At 49.3% G+C, this 24,941-nt stretch overlaps 1 protein-coding gene across 1 annotated transcript in view; it reads left to right on the top strand.

Annotated features, from left to right (window-relative positions):
- The window catches only part of LOC119386438 (uncharacterized), a 466,488-nt gene that overhangs the window by 180,457 nt on the left and 261,090 nt on the right, over positions 1-24,941 (top strand). The window contains exon 10 of the mRNA XM_049413126.1: positions 20,568-20,634. Coding sequence (XP_049269083.1) covers positions 20,568-20,634 — 67 coding nt within the window. The remainder of the gene's footprint in view (positions 1-20,567; positions 20,635-24,941) is intronic.

Raw genomic sequence — 24,941 nt, 5'->3', positions numbered from 1 at the left:
GCCGCTAACACTACCTAGCGCAGAAGCGCGCAGACAGCTGATGATGATGATAGCACCGCGCTATGCCGAAACCGAAACTGAATTTGGGCCGAAAATTCTTGGGACCCGCATATAGTACGGGGCCGAAATTTCGCACCCTAAAATCTAGAAAAAAAACCCGGGCTATACGCGGGTTTTTACGGTACGTCACGCGCGTCAAAACAGTCTCTTCTGTCTAAATAAGGAATGCTTTCATTTAAATCAGTAAATTTACGGCATTAGCGTAGTGATGCCTGCTTTCAGATCACAGAAACAAAGACGGGCGCGTTCAGCTGCCACAGCTGTGGACATATCTACTAGCACGAAAAACACAAAGGACGAGGTAAAGACGGCAGACAGGACATAGCGCTAAACTTCAACTGATCTTTTACTTCCACAAGACACAAGAAATCACAAGCTGCGCAGGAGGCTGCGCCACACGGAAGAAAACAGCCAAAAACGCCCCCATAAACGTAACCACATTTTTTTAATTTCACATGCCCTAAGTTGATGAATCGTGTGATAACTAATCCAACGGTTCTATGCGCAGATTACGGTCCAAGTATGCGCACTCCTTGTTGCTGAGGGCCAGCGATGGTGCGCTTACACACCGATCACCCGCTTTTTTTATGCAGAAGGCCTCGTAGATCTCTCTGTCTGATTGCCCTCGCAACCGCCTGAGCACACGAGCGCAGTGAAACTGTGCTTTGCACGCGCACCTTCGGCAATGGTCAGCAAGATGGCCAGCGGCAGCTACGGCACTGACGGATGCCCGGTGTTCCCTCAGACGGTCGTTTAAACAACGGCCCGTCTGGCCGATGTAGCACTTTCCGCACGACAGTGGAATCATGTATACCACTGCGACTGAGCATTCCACGAAGCGCGTGACATGCTTTTTCCCACAGGCTCGAGCACCCTCCGTAGCATTCACCATACGGCACATCCCAGAAAGTTTTCTCGGTGCAGTGAAAACAACTGAGACGCCGCATTTCAGTGCTGCCTTTTTGAGGCGGTGCGACACCCTGTGCATGTACGGCACCGGTACAGGGCGCACCTGCCTTGCCTGCTCACTAAGCCCAGTGGTGGGTCGTGCCTGCTTAACCTCTGAAATGAGGCTTTCCGCTACCGACACCATGGTGCCGTCAGGGAAACCGGCGCTTCTCAGCCTATTGACTTGGTGCATTACACTGCTTGCTACCTGGTGCTCACAGGATTTGTGTAAGGCGGCTCGAAGGCTATTCACGGCTATTCCCCTTTTGACAGTTTTAGAGTGGGCCGAATTATAGTTGAGGATTGGTTTCTTACTTCGCGGGCAATATGCCCAGCAGAGTGTACGTTCCTTAAAGCTGATGCGGAGATCAAGAAATTGTAAGCACCCATCGACTGGCATCTCATGTGTAAACCTTAGACCACCACAAGAACATGTTTTAAACGCTTCGAGCACATCATCCACGACTGCATCCTTAGCGTTCATTTCGAGGCCTGTCATTAAAATTAGGAAATCATCGACATATCTAAAAATCTTTGCGACAAAAGTTTTGTCAACACATGCGTTCACTCTCCTGTCAAAATCTGATAAAAACAAATCACTTAAAACTGGTGCTATGCGTGAGCCTATACATATACCATCCCTCTGCACAAAGGCACCACCGTTAAAATCAACAACTGTAGAAGAGAGGTAAAATCTAAGCATTTCCAGAAAATTGTCAATAGATATTCCCGAAAAGTTCTGAAAGGCAACAGGGCCAAATTCCTCTACGCGGTCCCTAACCACGTTCATTAGATGATCCTGCGGGATAGAGTAGAAAAGGTCTTCTACGTCTATGAAAAAGCGAAAAAACGCTCCCCCGTTTTTTCATGCTCTGACAAGTAATGAATGACCGAATTTGAATTAGATGCGAGAAAAGGATCATCAGTTCTCAAAACATTAAGTTGCTTTTGAAGGAACTTCGAAAGCTCACCCTGCCAGCTAGCCTTTTCTGTTACAATCGACCTGAACGGCATCCCTTCTTTGTGTGTCTTGGCAGAGAAGAACAGCCCCAACATGTCGTTCTTCGTCCCTGATATGCACTTCCTAAGTCCTTCTAGATTCATATCCTTGCACAACGCTAAGGCTTTCTTCTTCAGCTGTGCTAAAGAGCATTTGGACTGCACGAAGTTCTTATCTACTGCGGCCCTTGCTTTTTCACGATACGCTGAGTTGGGGAGCACTACAAACCCACCCTCCTTATCCGAAACGAGCAATGCGAGGTCATTTGCTTTTATGTGATTAACCGAATTTCTAAGCGCATTTTCCGGCGCCCTATCATAGCGACAAATGGGAGGCAGGCAATCTACACCCTCAGATACACATCTATTCTGCTCGTCATCCGCAGCACGGCAAGCAATGTTTCTTACAAGCCCGATCAAAGATACAGGTGTAACATTAGGCTCATTGCTGAACTTTGGCTCACATTTTAACACATCATGAACTTTGGCAGGAACCGAGCACTCGAACGTGGTTACAGGCGCAGCAGCTGCAGCTGATTTTCTGTTGCACTTCTTCCAAGCATTCAGTGAAGGGACCCACTTCTACCAAAGAAAGTTGCAAACGTTCGTTGCCTCACGGCTTCTTCTGTGGAACACGGCCTCCCCGTTACTGCGTCCACTCACTTGACACTCTGTGAAGACCCGGAGGCAAAGCTGAAAGTGGCGAACTTGACGCCACAGTTCAGACCGCATGATCTTTGTAATTCTTCTGGCATGGCTGGCTGAAGGGGCGCAAGGGGTGAAGAGAGCACGAACTTCTAGTGGCACAAGACGGTGGTTGAGGGCAAAGGAGAGAACCCGCGCACGACACGTAGTAATGGCAATGAGGTTGACTAGAGTCACTGAAGGATCAACACAAAGAGAAGGCGGAAGAACAGGGCCCAATGTACTAGAAAGTAGCAGTATTAGAGAAGTGAGTTGGGCTAGTTGGTGCGTATTAACTGTGGACATATCTACTAGCGCGAAAAACACAAAGGACGAGGTAAAGACGGCAGACAGGACACAGCGCTAAACTTCAACTGATCATTTACTTCCACAGGAAACAGGAAATCACAAGCTGCGCAGGAGGCTGCGCCACACGGAAGAAAGCAGCCAAAAACGCCCCCATAAACGTAACTACATTTTTTTAATTTCACATGCCCTAAGTTGATGAATCGTGTGATAACTAATCCAACGGTTCTATGCGCAGATTACGGTCCAAGTATGCGCACTCCTTGTTGCTGAGGGCCAGCGATGGTGCGCTTACACACCGATCACCCTCTTTTTTTATGCAGAAGGCCTCGTAGATCTCTCTGTCTGATTGCCCTCGCAACCGCCTGAGCACACGAGCGCAGTGAAACTGTGCTTTGCACGCGCACCTTCGGCAATGGTCAGCAAGATGGCCAGCGGCAGCTACGGCACTGACGGATGCCCGGTGTTCCCTCAGACGGTCGTTTAAACAACGGCCCGTCTGGCCGATGTAGCACTTTCCGCACGACAGTGGAATCATGTATACCACTGCGACTGAGCATTCCACGAAGCGCGTGACATGCTTTTTCCCACAGGCTCGAGCACCCTCGAGCAGGCACGACCCACCACTGGGCTTAGTGAGCAGGCAAGGCAGGTGCGCCCTGTGCCGGTGCCGTACATGCACAGGGTGTCGCACCGCCTCAAAAAGGCAGCACTGAAATGCGGCGTCTCAGTTGTTTTCACTGCACCGAGAAAACTTTCTGGGATGTGCCGTATGGTGAATGCTACGGAGGGTGCTCGAGCCTGTGGGAAAAAGCATGTCACGCGCTTCGTGGAATGCTCAGTCGCAGTGGTATATATGATTCCACTGTCGTGCGGAAAGTGCTACATCGGCCAGACGGGCCGTTGTTTAAACGACCGTCTGAGGGAACACCGGGCATCCGTCAGTGCCGTAGCTGCCGCTGGCCATCTTGCTGACCATTGCCGAAGGTGCGCGTGCAAAGCACAGTTTCACTGCGCTCGTGTGCTCAGGCGGTTGCGAGGGCAATCAGACAAGAGAGATCTACGAGGCCTTCTGCATAAAAAAAGCGGGTGATCGGTGTGTAAGCGCACCATCGCTGGCCCTCAGCAACAAGGAGTGCGCATACTTGGACCGTAATCTGCGTATAGAACTGTTGGATTAGTTATCACACGATTCATCAACTTAGGGCATGTGAAATTAAAAAAATGTAGTTACGTTTACGGGGGCGTTTTTGGCTGTTTTCTTCCGTGTGGCGCAGCCTGCTGCGCAGCTTGTGATTTCTTGTGTCTTGTGGAAGTAAAAGATCAGTTGAAGTTTAGCGCTGTGTCCTGTCTGCCGTCTTTACCTCGTCCTTTGTGTTTTTCGCACTAGTAGATATGTCCACAGTTAATACGCACCAACTAGCCCAACTCACTTCTCTAATAAAAGCTGCCACAGACATAAAACACATGGCGGGCATTCAGTGAAAACTGCGGCATTTGCCTTTACTGCAATCCTAAATGGCACGTTTCCGCCAACGGTGGGCAAAAATTACGAATATGTTTGGTGCGTGCAGTTCACTTGGCGAGTTTGGAAGAGTTATTAACGCAACATTCGACAGATGATAAATGCGATGATCATCGGCTAGACTTGGCACACGACATATCGATGTGGCAAGTTTGGGGTGCGATCATTACGCGGGGAAAAAGAAAAATCGAATTTAGACGACAAAATTTAGGGGTGCGATCATTACGCGAGTGCGATCATTACGCGAGTAAATACGGTATTACGCTTACAACAACGCTACGCTTACAGCTCCGTACACGCGCGCATTTGACGACTTAGTGTCCGAGCGGTGGGGTTTCTCGGCGCTCGCGACCCATTCTTGAAGGCGGTTCTGCACAATGTGGCAGTGAATGGTGGTGCAGCGCGCTTTTGTTATCACCTATTAAAAGCGTGCGGTACACTTGACGCTGGGCCACCCGTGCGGCTGAGCAGATAGCTGAAGGCGCTTTATTGTGATGGGGTGCCTATAGGCATACGCAGGGTTCATTCCCCTTCAGGGAGGGCGAAGGTTCATCGCAGTGCCCCCAATCCCGATTAAGTCAAAGTATGGGCGGTATGGGGCAGACTTTGCGCTCCTCTCCCCCCCACCCCCCCTCCACGAAGGGGAACACTGACCTACGGGAAGCTCTGGGGAAGCTTGAAAAGCTAAATAAGCTGATCAAAGCTACTGCCATGTGACTACAATTCTTGTGCAATCAGTTTTTTTTTATTATTTGAGAAGTGAGATGTTTTTTCTTTTCTTATTTTCTAATGTAAAGTGAACCTAGTGGAAAAAATTTCTTCATCTATTTCATATGTAGTTGCCCGGGTTATATAAATTGCGTGGTTTGTAAAAAGGTAGTGCAGTTCATACCTGGCGATAATCTGTTAAAAAAAAGCTTTCTCCAAAGGCTGTTTGAATGTTATGTGTATTCTAAGCCGATTAAAATATGTGCTTGTTCCTCCAAGTTGCTACAAATTTGTTTTTCAAGCTCCAAAAATGACATAATAAATGCCATTAACTGCTCTCAAACAAGGTTCTCCTGCTCCTAAATTGAAGTTTTGCTGCTCCCAAGTCGATTTCAGCCGTCGCACCCCTGAGCACTGCACGATCGGAAGCACGATTGTGGCTCACGAGCATCAAACCGCAAGAGCGTATTTATCTCTAATTATAAGGGTGCTAACTGTACCACGTGCACCATGCTGGCGTTTCATTCGGAGCCAATAGTACGTGTAACAAGTTTTAATGTGCATCCAACTCGTCCATTCTATGCTAGTTGTCCGCAATAACCCGCTGGTCGCTGAATTTATCAATTTTATTTTGCCGCAAAGGTTTTTTGTACGGGACTACAATTGGTAGTGGAGTGCGAACTTATGTTCAAGTCTGTTTACATGACGCTAACTTTTGTGAACAAGCCGTAAAATTGATCGCGCTTCGCTTCCAAAGCAGTGTAGACTCTCTTTAACTTGCTTGGCGGGAGGTTCGCGCTTTCACGTAAGCTATTTCAACGCAATCCAGCCCAGCGAGTGACGCTACGAACTCGGTGGCATGATCGTGACCACGATGGCTCTGTGTATATAGAAGATATGTTAAATGTTAACGTTTCTTAACCTCCTGTAATACTAGCAGCCATCTAAAGAACAATCATTAGAAAAAACTGCAGCTAGTAGTTGAGGAATGCCATGCAACGTTAGCGAACTATATAATGAAAATGCTGCTGTTCTAGCCACAGCCTAGCAGACGACAAAAGCCTATTCCCCGCCTTTGCGTCACCGGAGCGCCGTTCGCAGCGTCGCCATTGGTGGCGCACGAGGCGAATTCTTTCCTTGGCATTATTGTCTGTTAGCTTTCATTAATATTGTCTCTAACAAAGAAAAACAAGCCCTTAAAAGTCATCTTCTTTCCTTCATTCATAGCGAGGATCTCGTTCTGGCATACTTGATGCCTTCAGGCGGTATGCGAGGGATTATTGGTCAGCTGCCAGCTCGTAAGAAGATCACATGCCACGTGACGCCAACAGGCAGAAAAAGAGTTCCACACTCGCCGCCATGGCTCCGATTGGCACTGACTAACACTCCTAGGCTTATATGCACATATATACCCCATAAAGATTACGGGAGGATGACTGCCGCTGTAGCTCAGTGGTAGAGCACCGAATGTGTTATTCGAAGGTTGCAGGTTCGGTCCCTGCTGGCATCAAGTTATTTCGTCCACTGTACTTTCTTCACATTTGTATCCTAATTACTACAAATACCATTCCCTATAGTTTCTGTGGCATTATTGTATGTTAGTTCTCGTTACCAAAGAAAAGGGAATGTCCATGCAGTTTCAAAGGTTCGCGGCCCTCTGCTGTTTCCTGTCGTGCACTGGGCTTTCCTCTTTTGACCCCTCACCCCCAGCCTGTGGGTAAGGGGAGGTGCCGTGTTCATCAGCAAAGAAAGCAGCAAAAAGAGTAGGGGGATTTACAACCCCCTACTCTTTTCCCCCTCTGGTCTTCGGTTTCCCAGCTGGAGTACAAAGGGGAACAGAACAACACAAGAGCTTGGGGCCCCTCCGCTGGGGTCAGAGGGGCAAACCCAAGGAGCAAACGAAAGGGGAGTAGACAGAAAAACAAAAGAAACGAAAGCGACAACCAGAACTAAAATGGTCTATGCATTAGAATCGAGTACGAAACCACGTTCGTCAGAGGGGTCGGGTGCATTGTCATCGCCATCACACAATGGCGGCTGAGCACATTATGTGGTCAGTTCGCGTAGGACCTGTGCGCATTGTATCTGTTCCCGGTGAAGTGCAAATTGTGATGAGCCATTTTTATTTTGGAAGTGCACGACAAAGGAAGGCTATAAGGCTACTTTGCACACTGAATATAGCTGCGTCGTGCCTTTTCCGTGAGTGTTAGGCTTGTGACCGTGAGTAGTGCAATGGGATATCTTCACCTGCACGTTGATCAGGAAAAATTACTACAGGTCGAAAGCGGGAAAATATTCGGACCTCGAAGAAAACCTTGCAGACTTTCTTAAGCAACTGAGACTTTGTCATGGCAACAGCAGGTGACCAAGGTGTATCCAGAAGTAATCTTAGAGCCAGCGAAACAGGCTCACAGAAGAAGAGAAACTGCGAGGACAATAAACTTAACATTCTTTGAAGGAAAATTGTGCTTGTCTCGATATTTTTTTGTAATTGTGAACATACGAGCGTGCTGCAGTTTTATCATTAAAATGTGGTAGCAATATCTTCATGAGAATTTTTATTTGTGAACCCGCAAAATCAGGTGCTCGTGAGATTTGTGTAAATACTCTACTTGAAGGCACAGTTTTTATCAAGCTGAGCCAAATAAATGCTTTTTCTTGTCTTTTTACCCCCATTGTAAGTCTATACCATTCAGTGTTCAGTTCACGAAGAGCAATTCCAAGGTGCTTTGCTACGTGATTGATGCAGCCCTCCTTTTCAGTGCCTACAGCAGAACCATAGACATTCGATTCCACAAGTGCAGTGTATGCTTTCGAGTCTCCATTGCTCAGGGATGAAGCGCAGTGGCGTGTCATAAGACTTGCTCCTTTGCCACATCTGTGCTGCAGCTTCCGCTTCGATTGCATGGGCCTAACAGTCAACATTTTGCTCACACACACAGGGCCATGAAATGCTTGACAAATTTTCTTGTCTTGGTCTGGCAGAATCTTATGCTGGCTAGGCAGAAGTTTGACAGGACTTCAAGGCCTGAACAGCGTCCAGTGTCAAGGGACACAGCTGTACCAGTGCCATTGTGGCTCTTATGTCCTCGTTATTGCCACACACTGTTGTACATGACGCCCATGTCGTCCCCACCCACTTCACTCTTCGTGAGCTGCCTAGGCTTCTCAAGATTTTAAAAGGTGGTGTCCATTGCCACATCAGGAACTTTTCGGCTGATGGCTGTAAAGGGCTCATGGTGTATTGGCTTTTGCAAGCCCATAATTCCCACAAATCAGACCAGCTGATTGTAGCCCATTCCTGCAGAACGTGCCGCAACAACAGCTTTCACATTGACTGCGAAGCTGTCGCGCGAGCTCCTGCTGTTGTAGGTTGTGCTTCTGCTTGGTCCGTCACCCACCACACTCACACTGGCCTCCCTGCCGGCAGCAACTTGCTGTGACATATATGTTGCTGAAACAACACTTTCGGGGCACTCACTGTTCTCGCAGTGTAGTTCAAGAAATGGCGCAAGTCCTTTACATTTGGCAGCTGGTTCTGGGACGTGCACTTCCGAAGGTGACAAGTTGGCCACGCTGCATTGGTCGCAAGAATGTTCAATGCGTTGCATCGGCATAGGTCGGCAAACTCACTCATGAGTCGACTCACTCAGACTCACTCAGACTCAGATCGAGCCGTGAGTATGAGTCTGAGTGAGTCAGGCTGAGTAATACTTTCGTGAGTCTGAGTCCGAGTGAGTCCGGCTGAGAAAATTTTCAGTGAGTCTTAATCCGAGTGAGTCCAAATGAGAAAAATTTTGGTGAGTATGAGTCCGAGTGAGCCCCAAGGGCAAAATATGTTTCATGAGTGAGTCTGAGTGAGCTCCAAATTTTTTTGCCGACCTACGGTCATATCTGCTCAACTTCAGCAGTACTATCAGCCTTATGATGACTCACGTTTATAAACACGTCTACTCACACATACTTAATAACACTGGCTTTCATACGCCACCTCAATATTTAATGATCAGACGCGTGAGTTACGGAGGGGGGCGAGGGGATGGGGGTTTGACCTCCCTCTGGCAAAATCTTTTACGAGACGTTCTTGATAAAATATCTTGTGGGAGTCATCTCTTTCGATAAAAATGTTCTTACCAGAGTGTAACCATTGATAAATCGTATTTGAAGGTATGAGATCATAACGCTCCAAGCTGCACACTAGTTATATGGGATATTGATGTTAAAAAGCATTTACAATATGGTCGAAAAAGTTAAGCATACGCTAATGGACTCATGAGTCGACTCATTCAGACTCACTCAGACTCAGATCGAGCCGTGAGTCTGAGTCTGAGTGAGTCCGAGCGAGCAATATTTTGGTGAGTTTGAGTCAGAGTGAGTCTGTTTGAGAAAATTTTCAGTGAGTCTGAGTCCGAGTGAGTCCGAATGAGGAAAGTTTTGGTGAGTCTGTGTCCGAGTGAGCCCTAAGGACAAAATATATTTCATGAGTGAGCCTGAGTGAGCTCCACATTTTTTGCCGACCTATGTACATCGGTGATCAGAGAGCACACATCTCGTGTTCTTTCTTCATCGTCAAAAAGTCCAATCTTTTTTTGGCAGGCACGGATCTATTCCAACGCTGTGGTGAACGTGTCTGAAGAATTGGCGTTGGTGTTGCTAGACCTTGCGGCTGCAGACGCACTCACCGTTGGTCAAGTCATTGGTTTCGATTTGCACTGGCGTCCTCGAAATTTTTCCATTGAGCGATACTTCACCTCCTGGTGACTGTGCTTGCTGTGACTTTCCTCGTCCTTACTGATGATAAAGATGTGAAAGGACTGTTGTTAAGCTGTGTAGCTCGATGAGGCTAGGACCCAGTGTGTAGACTTCAGTGCACGCAGACACGCAACAACCATTGGTGATCCTGGATCCGTACCGCGTGATTTAAAAGCCAGCCACAGTGCTCGAAAAAGGCGAAAACTAGTGCTTTCTTTATTATTATTTCTTGCACCACAGCAGCCTAGGCAATTGTGGTTGTCAGGAGAATTGGGCTTGGCCACGCATTGTCGGCCGCAAGACGCTAGAAGGTTCTGCACGTTCTGTCTTTTAAGAGCCACTTCGGGCTCTTTAATTCCACGGTGGAAGAATGAGAGGTGTATGAACTGGCCTCCAAACGCGGTAGATGATTCGCTATGGTTGCTGTGTGACCACAGCGGTAGACGATCACTGTGCGTTGGGGTCTCACCGACTTGCTGTGTGGGTATGAGGAAAACGTAGCTGAACTGTTATGAGTAATACAATGGGTCCCATAGCTTACGTTTGCTTATTTTTTCTTTTTTTCAAGCTCCGGCGATCAAGTGCTCACGCTATAAAAGAGCTTGAAGCGAATGTAGGATGTATATATGGACGTCACAAAAACGCAGGTGGCTGAGCGGCTCCTCCAGTCTGTAGTGTTTAGTATGGTAAATATTTGGTGACTACGAAATTAAACGTAGCCAGACACCTATGTGAACCCTCCGGTCACATGACAATGCCTGTGAATTGACATATTGTCACGTGGTCGTGACGCCCACGAAGGCAGCAGTCAGTGCGTCTGAGATTAAACTCTTTATTTGGACGAACTTGTGGCCGGGAAACTGAAATACACTGATATGCAGCGAGCAATACACTGATACGCAGCGTGCACTGATAGCGGCGAACAGAGCATCAGCCGTCGAAAAACTGACAAGCGGTGAAGCGCGTCGGCATTTATGCATGTGTCGTCGAATATTCCACCGTTATCGCTGGTTGTCGCGCAAGTTCTAGAATAAGCTTGAGTGTTCGTGTCTTGCGCGCAATCTTAACAAAACGATCTACAATAATCGTGAAGCTCCTCGAACAGTGAGGCGCGGTTTGTGCTGAGCGTTGCTGACAGTCTTTGTGGGCGAAAACCGAATACAGAAAAAGTGATAATAAGAAACGCACGTGGCAATGCCCCCCTCTGAAAAAGCATCGTCCCGATGCTTAAAACAGAACACGGGAGGGGGGAGCTGAATGCATGCAACAATAAATAACAACAATAAAGCAAGAAAGTGCAATAAACTATAAGCACAAGCAAGATAGTACAATAATAAAGCAAAAGTACAGTCCTCAGATTCACTAACGCGCGTAGTATTGCTTGAGGCGCACGACATGGACGACTACAGCTCGCACACAGCGCCGCTGAGAATTCGCAATTGCAATGCCTTCAGGGACCACCTCGTAGTCGAGTGCGCCGAGGCGTCGAAGTACCCTGTACGGTCCGAAGTATCGTCGAAGGAGCTTCTCACTAAGTCCCCGTCGGCGTATTGGCGTCCATACCCATACACGGTCACCGGGTTGGTATTCCATGTGGCGTTGTCGAAGGTTGCAGCGGCGGCTGTCAGTCATCTGCTGGTTCTTGATCCGTAGGCGGGCGAGCTGTCGTGCTTCCTCGGCGCGCTGTAGGTAGGTGGTCACGTCGATGTTTTCCTCTTCGGTCACGTGTGGTAACATGGCGTCGAGCGTCATTGCCGGGCTCCGTCCGTAGACCAACTTGGATGGCGTCATCTGCGTCGTTTCTTGTACGGCCATGTTGTACACGAAGGTCACGTACGGAAGGATGGCATCCCACGTCTTCTGTTCCACGTCGACGTACATGTCCAGCATGTCGGCGATGTCTTATTTAGACGCTCGGTCAGGCCATTGGTCTGTGGGTAGTACGCGGTTGTCCGGTGGTGGCTTGTGTGGCTGTATTCCAAGATCGCCTGAGGTAGGTCAGCCGTAAACGCCGTACCTCTGTCGGTGATGAGAACCTCTGGGGCGCCGTGTCGAAGGACAGTGCTCTCAACGAAGAACTTGGCTACCTGAGCGGCACTGCCTTTGGGCAGGGCTTTTGTTTCGGCGTAGCGGGCAAGGTAGTCGGTAGCCACGACGATCCATTTATTTCCGCAAGTCGACGTTGGGAACGGTCCCAGGAGGTCCATCCCGATGTGCTGGAATGGTCGCCGAGGAGGCTTGATCGGCTGAGGGAAGCCTGCTGGTCTTGGGGGCGATGTCTTCCGTCGCTGACAGTCTCGGCACGTCCTTACGTAGCGAGTGACGTCGGCGGTAAGGCGCGGCCACTAGTACTTTTCGTGTACTCGTGCGAGCGTGCGGGAAAGTCCAAGGTGTCCAGTCGTCGGGTTGTCGTGCAGGGCATGCAAAATTTCTGGTCGCAGTCTCGAAGGTACAGCATAGACCGCTTATAACGTAAGTCGCTGGAGTCGCGAATATCCGCACTATAAGCGGTACTGCACTATAACCAAAACAACATTTTTGAAAGGTTGCACGTGTGCAAAACATGACCAACGGGTAAGCGCGCGATTCCGACTATCGAGGCATGCGACTGGGACTTAAGTTTGCATCTGCTTACATTTGGAAATGTTGAATGGTTAGCGTCCGCGGACCTGCGGTGCCGACATAACGAACGCGCAAAAAATGCGCTGTCACGGGAAGTCACCGCAGTAGCACACTGTGCGTGCGCCATGTCGAAAACGGTGGCGACCACAAACCACCACTCGAGTGTTTCACACACACGCCCGCATTTTCGTTAAAGATGTAATTCACCCCTTCTAAATGCAACAACTGCAAAATGTTTCATTGACTCGACACCAAACCGCAACTTCTGTAGTCTGCAGCCGCCGACATGGCAGCTAGCGCTCGTTAGGCCTAGCGTGCGCGTTGCAACTTGGCATGCCGCCGCGAGAAGCTTGCCCTAGGTAACACGGAGATCGGGCGTAGAAGAGATCGAACTCGCGAGCTAAACCGAGGGCATCACGCCTGAAACGCAGTTTCGGTTCACGGTCAGGAGAAAAGCCGCGGCAACTATCCTGAAAAAGTCTCTCAAGCTTGTAAGTCCGCCTGTTCGTGGCAAAGGCGAAAGCTCAGTCGCATCTCAAAGCATTGTTACTTCCGATGCAATCGAGGTTTATCGCGCGATATCTGCGCTCTACGACGAAGCAACTATTTTCCCGACGGAGACAAATAGCGGTAACACGCTCTTGATGTGGACGCGGGCGCCCGTACATAGTGGAGCACGCATGTCATGCGGCCGGGGCAAAGCGCGCATGTCAAGGGGGCAAAGGCTTCTCCGTCGGCCATGCACCCGCGCCGGGCTGCTGTCCTCCATCACCATCCCCTTTTTTATCGCCCCCCGCTCCTTGTTCATTCGTTTCGCGTCCGCTCCTCCTTCGTAACGCCGTCGCCGCTCGCTCCCTCGCATCTCTGAGAACGTTCCGGCAGCCGCATTATAACCGGTCTTTCATCTCGGGGAACTGCACAATAAGCGGTATGCGTATACATGGAGTTCTATGGGAGGGTAAACGGGAGTCAGAAAAAACCACATTATAGCCGGTACTGCACTGTAAGCGGTTATGTTATAAGTGGTCTGAGCTGTACAACGATAAGGTAGCTGGCTCGGGCCGGAGAGAAGTTTTTCTTTACGAGAATGTTGTTTTTCAAGGAAAATGATGGCAGTCCCCGCCTGAATACTTTTAGGACAACGATGGTCCTGCCCTCCAGGTATTCCACTACACCCTTTACTTCCGGGTCGGCTCGCTGTCGTTCGGTAGACTCGTCGCCACTTATGGCTCCCAAGAAGCTGTCATCATTCTGGTCGTCGGGCGGTGGTGGGTCGAGGGGGGCACAAGACAAGCAGTCGGCGTCGGAGTGTTTCCTTTCAGACTTGTACACGACAGTAATGTTGAATTCCTGAAGTCTTAGGCTCCACCGTGCGAGGCGACCTGAAGGGTCCTTCAAGTTAGCTAGCCAACACAAGGCGTGATGGTCGCTCACAACTTTGAAGGGCCTGCCGTAGAGGTAGGGACGAAAATTTGACGTAGCCCAGGTGATGGCGATGCATTCCTTTTCTGTTGTGGAATAGTTGGCCTCTGCCTTAGACAGCGACCGGCTAGCGTAACTGATAACTCTTTCCAGTCCGTCCGTCTGCTGCACTAGGACGGCGCTGAGTCCTACGCTGCTTGCATCGGTGTGAATCTCCGTATCGACGTATTCGTCGAAATGCGCAAGTATCGGAGGCGTCTGTAGGCATCGTTTCAGTTCATGAAATGCTTCGACTTGCGCTGTTTGCCACCTGAATTCGACGTCGCTCTTCGTGAGCTGCGTTAGTGGCTCGGCGATCCGTGAAAAGTCTTTGACAAAGCGTCTGTAATAGGCGCACAAGCCGAGAAATGGGCGCACAGCCTTCTTATCGGTGGGTGGTGGGAAAGCGGCGATGGCAGCTGTTTTCTGCGGGTCTGGGCGCACTCCAGTCTTGCTGATCACGTGACCAAAAAAAATTTGCAGTGGCTTAGCTCGGCTATGCCAGGATATAGTAGCGTTAGCAGAGGTTCAGCTGATTATTCTGAGCTTTCCAGATTGTCTAGGATTAGCTTGATTGTCATGCTTACTGCTGCTCCAGTGACACACATTCGGCCACATCGTTCAGAACCGGTAGACTTGGCGGCATGGCCGGGTAACGACACCCATTGGTAACGCTAAAGAGCGGAATGTTCTGCTCAACGAGAAAGTTCTTGCACGTTGTACAAACCCGCGCCACGGTTTCACCCCACTCAGGCGCCGCCACTAAACTCAACGTTTCACGCATGGCACTACTTAGCGGCGTCAAGTCTTTCATGTGCCATAGTCTTTCACACATGTCGCACACGTATCCAAACGGATTGTTTACGAAGTCCGTCTCGGAGGTCCGAGTCGCACTGGCACTTTCGCCAAGTTTCACAGTATAGGCAGTCGATCGGCGAGCCTTGACGTCATCGACGGCGTCTTGTTGTTGCTGCTGCAGAGGTGGTCGGGCACGTCGCTCAGCATCCTGGCAACGCCGCTTTGCTAGACGTTCCTCCCTTTCCTCCAGTGTCTCCGCAGCACGTTTAGCCTTCCTCTGTTCATTCTTCGTACGCTGAACCGCTAATTGCCAGGCAACTACTTCGGGATCCGATGACATAAGCTTCTTGGCTCTTCTGCGCCGTTGAGCAGCATTTGCGCTCTCCTTCTTCATGGTGTTACGCACCTGCAAACGCCAGTCAGAGGCGCTATCAAGCGGCACCAGCGCATTGTCAGACGGCGACTGCACAGCGAAGGCGAATAGCTGCGCGCGCCATGGCTACGACGTCACCCCTCTCGAATGCGCAGAGCAGCAGCGGCGAGTCGCGTGCGCCTGCGCCAGTCTGTCGGCCCGGCTACGACGCCACTCCTCCTGCTCTCCGCCACCAGAAGCAGCGAGCCGCGCGTGGCGGTCGCGGAGAGCACGTGAGATGCCGGCTCCGCACTCATCCTCGTGCATGCGCAGCACGGCTCATGATGACCCACGTGAAATCGGCTCCGGCTAGGCAAGTGTAGCTAACGCTACAAAACAAGAACTCCTTGTACGCGAAGCGGCACTTTTCTGGCTTCAGGGTGAGCCCGGAGTTCTTGATTGCTTGAAGTACGGATTCAAGGCGCTGGAGGTGTTCGTGGAAGTTCGAGGAAAACACAACGACGTGGCCCAAGTAAACAAGGCAAGTTTGCCACTTCAAGCCTGCTAATACTGTATCCATGACTTGTTGGAAAGTCGCAGGTGTCGAGCAAAGACCCTATATTGGAAACCCTATAAAGCCACTAAATTGCGTGATTTTTTTAGTGGCCCTGACTCTTGATACAGCTGTTTACTGAACAGGGACGAGATTGCAGGCATGCGTTCTGCAGATACATCAAGTGTGCGTACACAAGAGCTGCAGAATATGCAAAAGGTGAAGAAATTGTTAACACATGGTAAAACAGCAATATAACTTAACACGCAAGTGCTGCGCTCGTCCCTGGTTCAGGCTTTCGAAGGAACAGTGATGAATATTGATGTGGCATATCACAGACAACACATCCTACGCGAGTCCACCAAAATTTTCTTGACTGGCTTTAAAGTTACAAAATATGAACAAAACGAAATACGTCACACTTTGGTCATTGTGCAAGTACCTATACACGTATGTATGCCTCTACGCATATGCATGTAGCGCCACATCAGCGTACGTCACGTACACTGCACAAACTGTAGAGAAACAAGACGATGGTAAACTGAGAGCGTAAAATATGTGTATGGGGGGGGGGGGCCTAGGCAAGAGCGGTAGCAACGCTCAGTCAAAGAGCCTCAGAACAGATTGGCTGATTGCAGTTAGTAGCTTGATATTTAAGGCAAAATTTTTTGCATTAGCCAGGTATGCCAGACAGTCAGGGAACTTTGTCGGTACAGCATCTTTTGACAATGTCGCCTGTTGCGGCATGTTTATTAGGACGTGTTCATTGTAGTGTGCTCTCTATTCCTTGCAGACGAGTTCGGACTCAAGATTTCGTTCACAGGCGAAATCATCGGACTGAAGGACTCCGTCCCTCCTCGGGGTTGCCCGCCTCCACTTGTCCAGAAGATCGGAGTCTTTTGGTGCACAAAACAATGAGAACTTTTCCTTGCATGTCTGTACCACATATTGCAGCAGGGTACAAAACATTTTCTCCCTGTTATGAACTACAGAGCGCAGTGCATTCTCACAAAAGCGCGTGGAAAATAACTATGTGCTTAAATTTCCCATTTGCTCTGTGCGCAAGGCAGGGCCACAACAGCCAACGCCGTCTATCGTCAAGAGCCAGCAACCACAGCGAGTGTGTGTCACGCTCTATCCACAATGCCGCCTTGCAGTTCGCACACCTCTCTTATTCTTCCATCGTGGGCACGTCCGTACAGGAGTGTCTTTACTTTTCGTATGGTCGGTGCGGCGCCTAGGTCGATTTCTTGTCGTTCCTGTTGCTTTGCGCTCGCCGTCAATACCCTTGATCAGGTCCTGCAGTCGTGTGTTGCTCAGCAGCAACTCGATGATCCACCATTTGCCGGTGTTCCGGTCGTCGTCATGGCCATCACGGAAGTAGAGGGGTTAGGCCTGGCTGCCTCCTTGGTCCCTTGTTCCAAATGAGTCTGGCCCAAGTGATGACGTGACGCCCCGGGGACTGGCCTGTGGGTCCGAGCCGTTCTGCAAACGAAGGTGCAGCCTTGCAAGGGCTCCAGGACCCACTGTGACGAGAATGCTGAAACTCATTGGTAGCCTCACCCAGGCTTTGCCGAGGTCAACATAGACTCTTAGTGTTGCATCTCCGGACCCGGCACCCGCCGCTCTCTTCACCTGGGAGATGCTGGATTCTTCGACCTTTTTTAAACGGCCCCACAGACAGTGCCCATTCTGTCTTTTTGGGTTTTTTGCCACGACTCGGGTCGCGCGTGCCACGAGCCCTTCTCCGACCAATCGTGTGCATGGACGTGGCAGAGGTGCAAGTAATGTTTTTGATGGTTCTTCGTCGTTGATCACTGAGATCTCGGAGGGTGATCGGCAGCGATGATGAACTCACATGCAAACAGCAGCGGAAGTCAGATGGATGAAGTCGTTTATGATAAGGCAAAATAATACATAAAACTGAGCTTATAAAGATACAAAGATTAAAACAGGACAAATATACAGTCGCACTCTTCTACTTGTTAACAAAGTTAGAGCCCAGACTGTCCTAACTTGCCATTGGGACTAGCCTCACTGATCTATCAGCGTTCTGATTACAGCCCAGGCTAGCTTTACGTACATTGTACGGAGCCTCACCGATCTATCAACAACGCTGATTACAGCCCAGACTGATGTGCCACTCACGTGCAGGTCAGTATCTACTGCCACAAACAAAGAAAAAGGGTGGTGGCATCCCTTTATCCCTCCCTTGACCACGGTGGCCAACCAGATCGTAAGTACTCGTAGGTCACAGCCCACCGGGCAGGGCCTAAATGGAAAAGCAAGATAGTACGAAAAATAACGGCGTTCCTTTTTCTCGTCAACACGTGGTGACGCGCAATGTCAGGAGCCGACGCCACGTGCGGAATTTATTGCTAACAGATTCCGCGCTGCAGCAGCATCGTCGGTCAGCAAAAGCGCCATCGCCTCGAACTTGGCGCAAACCAGGCTACTGGGGTTTCGCCTCTGCAACGTGTTGCTGTCGCTGGCCGGTGTCATTAAACAGCGCCGCCTGCGCTTCAGACCCCCGCAGTGTGGTCTGTCTACTGGCCAGAAGCGGTGCCTTCCCGGAGTTCAAAAACAAGACCGCAGCAGCCGGGGTCCCGATCTCACACCAGAAGGGAGGCGGCGCACAACTGCCTGCGTGGTGCCATCGCAGCTGACACAACTGCCCGCAATGCACTCCAAACACGGCGGGAGGTGTCCGGCACCGGTCCCCGCTCCGAAATCCGACCCCTCTCGGCATTCTGCGACCTCGCGGTTCACCCACCGCTCTTGCCCAGAGCAGTCAACACAAAAAGAAAAGCTGAGCGGCCGTCGTCGGCGAGCGAAAGAGACACGGCCTTCTCCCCTGAAAACGTAAACACGTCGGCATCCTTAGGGCGCTCCACCATATGTGGCCTTACAGTGCATATCATCGAGAAGGTTTCCGCTCCTCGCATACCATCGAAACTTTCCATTGTTGGGCGCGTGACTTGTGCCCTTTACTCATGACAATGTTGCAAGTTGCTGCAGGAGAATGGGTGCTTTGGAAAGTGCGTTGGACATGGCTTTCTTTCCGCTTTTCACATTCCCCATGATTGCTACAGTGCAGACCACTTATAACGTAACCGCATATAGTGCAGGACCGGTTATAATGCGGTCTTTTTCGACTCCTGTTTACCCTCCCATAGAACCGCATGTATACGCATACCGCTTATTGTGCAGTCCCCCAAGATGAAATACCGTTTATAATGCGGTTGCGGGAAAATATTTCTGACAAACGCGGTAACGAGTGCGGTTCTCAGAGGTACGCCGCTGGGGAGGGAGCGACGAGGTCGTTACGAAGGGCGAGGGCACGCACAGTGAACGAACGAGGGGCGGAGGGAGGAAAAAGACCGCGGCAGCGCTGCGCGGGCTCGCCGAGTGGGAAGGATGGTGGTTGCCTAGGTGACGGAGTAGCCTTTGCACCGGCGGTGGCAAGGCTCCGCGGCCGCTTGCCGGCAGCGCGTTCTGCGTGGAACGTACGATCGCGTCCTCATCAAGTGCGCTTTAAAGTAAGTTTCCTGTCGGGAAAAGCGTCGTCGTTATCACATTTGCTACAGATATCGCGTTTGCTACCTCGTCCGCAAATTGAAAAGTTTTGCGGCTTCATGACGCGAGCTTTTGCCTTTTCTGCCAGTGCGCGGACTTAAACGAGCTTGGCGGGCTTTTGTCGCCGTTGATCTCCCGGCCGCGAACACAAACTTCGTATCATGCGCGCTGTTTTTGGGTTAGTGCTTGAGTGCGATCTTTTCGACGTCCGATCTTCATGTTGTCTTAGACAAACTTCCCGCGACAACATGCTGAACCGCAGGCTAGGCCTAATCAGCGTTGGTTGCTTTTCGGTAGCGGTCGCGGGCGATAAAAGTTTCGGTTTGGTGCGGAATCAACGAAACTTTTTGCGATGGCTGCACTTGAAGGGAAGGGAATCAATCATATCGTTAATGAAAACGAGGGCATGGTTGGCACATGCACCTCTCGAATGGTGGTTCCGGATTCGATTGCAATGACTTGGACATCGCGTGCGCGCCCGTGAAATTGAACGATCGGTACCACTCAGCACGTGAAATTTCGGTCGCGATTCGACATGGTTTCTGTGTAATGCGCATACCTCGAGGTGGCCTGAAAGGTAGTCGGCGAATTTCCGCGATGGCACTTTGTTTTGTTTGCTTTTTTCCCCTGTGTTCATTTCGTTGGCAATGCGGGTCTTTGGTGGTTAATTTTTGAACATTCGGAGATTTAAGTGGTTGTAAGCGCCCCAAATCGCATATTTCGATTATCGGAGACGCGAGGCTACATGCTCAACACGTTTTGCGCAAGTGCAGCCTTTGAAAGAGGTTGTTTTGGTTATAGTGCGGTACCGCTTATAATGCGGATATTCGCGACTCCGGCGACTTACGTTATAAGCGGTCTATACTGCAAAGAAATCTTTGCCAGCACAGTATCGAAGAATAAAAGTTGAGTTCTTGTGCAGACACTGAACTTCAAGAAATCAGTAATGGGGTGACAGTGCTTGCTCAGCATCTTTTTTCTTGGCCCATATTGGTGAGACAAGTTAATTTCCACCATGAAATGAGCAGGCACTTATTTTTGAAGAAAAGAACTCGACCCATATTCTGTTTTCTTGGGTACCATTCAGCATGATGGGTGTCAACTTTGGTGGAACTACACTGACTTGAGCATGTTAATTTGGCCCAGCAAGTCATGTTGCATGTCTGTTGATTGGCCTCATCTGTCAAGACCAATCAGATGCATATGTGTTCTCTTCCGTGCAGGTGGGCGTGCCAATGGTCAAGACCCTGGTTGGATTTCTCACCGAGCCAAACACTGTCCTCGAAAACAGTGAGTGACATCAGATCAGTTGCTTTTTTGTGTGTGATCGAAGGGCTGCGCCAAGTGCATCGATAAGTGCTTAGGTTCAGGTGCGGTCAAAATTAATACGGGGTCCCTCACTTATTGCGTTCATCGTAATCATATTGTGGTTTTGGCACGTAAAACCTCAGGCAACTATTGCTGTCAAAGCCCATGAGAATGGAATGGACAGGATGCGCAAAAAAGTTCCTTGTCGCAGAATTTTGTTGTGACGAGATTTCATGTACAGACCATAAAAGTTAGGGAAATCTGTTGATTATGACTCGTCCTCTGGTCCCGGTAAGCATATGCATTATCTTTTGCATTGAACTCTCAAAAACTTGTGTATTTGGCTGCACACAGCCTGCACACCATGAATGTACAGCCGCCCAAATCTTTAACTATCGTGCACGAGCAGTGACTTTTCTGTGCGTCAGCGCCGTATAACGGAGATGAGTTGCAAACAGGGTGAGGGTAAGTGCATTAATAAGCGCACATCATAATTATAAATATTTTGATAACTTCATCTGAATGCTCCAGTTTGGCCAAACTTAATTAAAATTAAAGAATGGTTTGCTCACAAATTTGGTCTGCCATAAATAATTTCAATTGAGCGCCGCCATGGCCTGTTCTTGCAGAGGGGTCACTTTAGGTGGTGTGACTTGCTGGCCATCATCATCTTCTGGTTACTATTATCATTGGTCGACACCTCAGTGACAGTGCACTCGCATCTTGAAAGCTATCCTTTGCAGTTGAAATGGCTCTCATTTAGCCATGATGGTTCAGCAGTATGTATGCCAGTAAGCTGGTGGTGCAACCAAAAGGGCCAGAAATGCATCGTTGTCAAAAGAAAATGAGTCCCCAGTGACGAAGCAGTGGGGTAGTAGTAGTAGAAAACTTTATTGATATAAGATGCACGAGTGGTCTTCAGGCTCGTTGGGGCTCCTATTCTAGTGCTGCACTGGCATGGGCTCTTCTGGGGTTGACTGGAGTTTGGCAGTCCAGCACAACAGACCACATACACGACGTGCTAACACATGTGAAGATGATTTTATTGTGTGAGGTGTCCGACATCCCGCAGTGCCCGTCTCCCATGTCTCCGGACAGATGGCAGCACTCAGCTGATCCCCCTAGCGTTTCCTCCTCGACTTACTAGGAGGTGCCCAGTGTCAGACGCTAGCAGAGACAGCAGAGGACCGCCCGCGTTGCTAGTGTGATGTCCGTTCTTGTGTGCTTGTGCGAGCGTCGCCCTGTTTGGCCGCAGAGTTCTCGTTCCGTGTTAATAAACATGTAGTTACAAGAGACAGTGCCCGTGCGTCTTCAATCATTCGCCTACGAGCCTCACAATTGCTATTCAATACGAGCATCCGCTGCGTTCGGCCACATGTATCACGCTGAACCGTTGGCTCCTAGATGACTGTGCCATCTGTCGGAAACTGCTTAGAAGCGCACGTTATACTGGTATGCTGGGGCGGACACTGTTGAGACACCTCTCACATTCCTCCTCCGTGGTTAGAACGGAGTTGGCTTCTGTGCTTTGACCAGTTCTGTGAGAAAAAAAAAAATTGCTCAGGGTGTCTACTGACTGGGAAAACCAGGAAAACCGGGAATTCTGAGGGATTTTGGATAGGGTCTGGAAATACTCAGGGAAAACTCGGGAAATTGTGCTCTCATCAGGGAAAATCCGCAATAACTTTATTGAAAGGCAACGAAAGTCGCGATAACGCTGGCTTGAGATTTTGTGAACGCATTTTTCAAATTGAAGGCCGCTGCGGCTGCGAGGAAGGGGCGCACCTTTGTGCTCTCCTCGCCTTCGGAGCGGTGGAGTAAGAGAGAATCCGGCCAATGCATGCATTGCGTGGCATGCGGGAACCATTGTTAGCGTCAGGATGATGATAGCCTTAAAATAAAACACAATAGAAAACGCAAGGCACGGTTAAAAGGGAAAAAGAAGTTATTTATGTTTAATGAGGAAAACTTAGTTACAACACAAAACTCTTAGCACAAAGTCCTATACGCACATCCACTCAAATCTCCCCGCTAACACACACAACCGCTCTAATTGCATGCACTTCGCAGACTCTTCTTGTTGCTCACGCTTCTGTCTGTCTTGTCTTTCCCGCGCTTTTCGCTCTCGTTTTCCCGACCATGGGTCCGAGCACACAAACGCGCATACACACATACACACAAATGGTTTCACGAAGTCGGAGGGCCTGGGCAGCCGGCGAGGACCCAATTCCACACATCTGAGGAAGCTTGGTGTCGAACGCCGTGCCTGGCACGAAGGCACAAAGTCTTGCGTTTCACCTCCTGTGCCAGTGGTACTGACGTTGTTTGAAGCAACTGAAAGCCGTGCTCATCCTCTTCCATTCGAAACAGCAGAACGCAGTAAAGTGGGGCTGCCTCTTTTATTCTGCCCCCGGTGCCCCGCAGCGAAGGGAGGCTCGCCGACACTTGACAAAAAGAAATTATCGTAGCTGCGCGCAGCTTCTTCTCAAGTCGCTATTGCCCTGGTATCTTTTTCACACAAGGCTATACTGACAGGCAGCTAATGCAATCATAACCTGTACATAATATGGTGAGTGCCTCAATGATTTCTCTTGTAAGAGTTGACTTAGATCGAGATCAAATCTTGCAGATAATATTTTATCTCGATGTAAGTCAACTCCTCAAGTCATCTTACATGTAAGTCATCAAGGCTGCCGCTGTCTCGATGACTGATGGGAGAAATTGCAGTGCGCAGAAGCATTGGGGCTGAACAATGATTGGCATCTATTGATCATGCGGGGCCTCGATGTCTGTTACGTTGCACTTACCTAAGCAGAAAACCGTGCATGTTTATTGGAGTCTGGAGCGACTGCAGGAAGCGAATGCGCCATATGTAACGATTTATATCTCGGACTTCCATTCTAATAAGTCGAGTGTTTATAAAACGAGAGAGGAAAGTGGAAAGGAGTAAAACAGTGAAAACACAATGCCCCTCCCTGCCCCCCCGAAGGAACTTGCTTTTTGTGGTTGCCCCCCCAGAAATAAAATCCTGGCGCCACCCCTGTATCCAATAAGGACACTTTTATGAAATTCGCGACCCACACGAGATATTAAATGCGAAACATTTCCTAGCGAACTTCGGCGACTTTGAGCGTATCTATCTATTTATCTGTCTGTCTGTCTGTCTAACCACCTACGACTTTGTACTCTCCTGGCCGTTTTGTTAAGAGAATGTATACCAAAATTGGTATGGCATAACATGACTGTATGACGAACATAAATGACAGGTTATAACATGAAAATCATAACACGAGCGTCATAAGCGGCATAATTTACATGCCGTGGTGTTGGTCTGTCTGTCCAATTCCCTGCCCCTCGAAGGAACTTGCTTTTCGTTTGCCCCCCCAGGAAAAAAATCCTGGCGCCGCCCCTGTATCCAGTAAGGACACTTTTATGAAATACGCGACCCACACGAGATATTAAATGTGAAGCATTTCTTAGCGAACTTGGGCGACTTTGAGCGTATCTATCTATTTATCTATCTGCCTTTCTGTCTGTCTGTCTGTCTGTCTAACCGCCTACGACTTTGTGCTCTCCTGGCCATTTTGTTAAGGGAATGTATACCAAAATTGGTATGGCATAACATGACTGTATGACGAACATAAATGACAGGTTATAACATGAAAATCATGACACGAGTGTCATAAGTGGCATAATTTACATGCCGCGGTGTTGGTGCTTTTGCGGCTGATTTGTTAACTTGATATATACTAAAATTGGTATGGTGTGACAAGAATGTATGACAAACATAAGTGACAGGTTCTATCGTGCAAATCATGGCACGCATGTCATGCACAGCATGATTTACATGAAATGGTCTCGGGGTGCTCACGGCTGTTTAATTAGGTGGATATATACCAAAATTGGCACTAGTGTGGCGAACATAAACGACAGGTGGTAACATGAAAATCATGATATGCACGTTATGTACGCCATGACATAGAAGCCCTGCTCATGGTGGGCTTGTGGCCGTTTTGCTATCTTGACATGTACAAAATTTGGTATTGTATGAAGAACATAAATCACAGGTGCCTTCAGGCAGTATGCGAGGGATTATTGGTCAGCTGCCTGCTCGTAAATAGATCACGTGCTACGTGACGCCAAATAAGCTGAAAAAAGAGTGTTCCACACTCGCCGCCATGGCTGCAATCAGTGCTGACTAACACTCCTAAGTTTAATTCACATATGTACCCTATAAAGTGGAAAGGGAGAGGACCGCCGCCGTGGCTCAGTGGTAGAGCATCGGACGC

Source organism: Rhipicephalus sanguineus, chromosome 3 (genome assembly GCF_013339695.2).
Source record: "Rhipicephalus sanguineus isolate Rsan-2018 chromosome 3, BIME_Rsan_1.4, whole genome shotgun sequence".
NCBI classification, from domain to species: domain Eukaryota; kingdom Metazoa; phylum Arthropoda; class Arachnida; order Ixodida; family Ixodidae; genus Rhipicephalus; species Rhipicephalus sanguineus.
The sequence above is the reverse complement of the archived record's forward strand: the minus strand, read 5'-3'. Positions and strand labels throughout refer to the sequence as shown.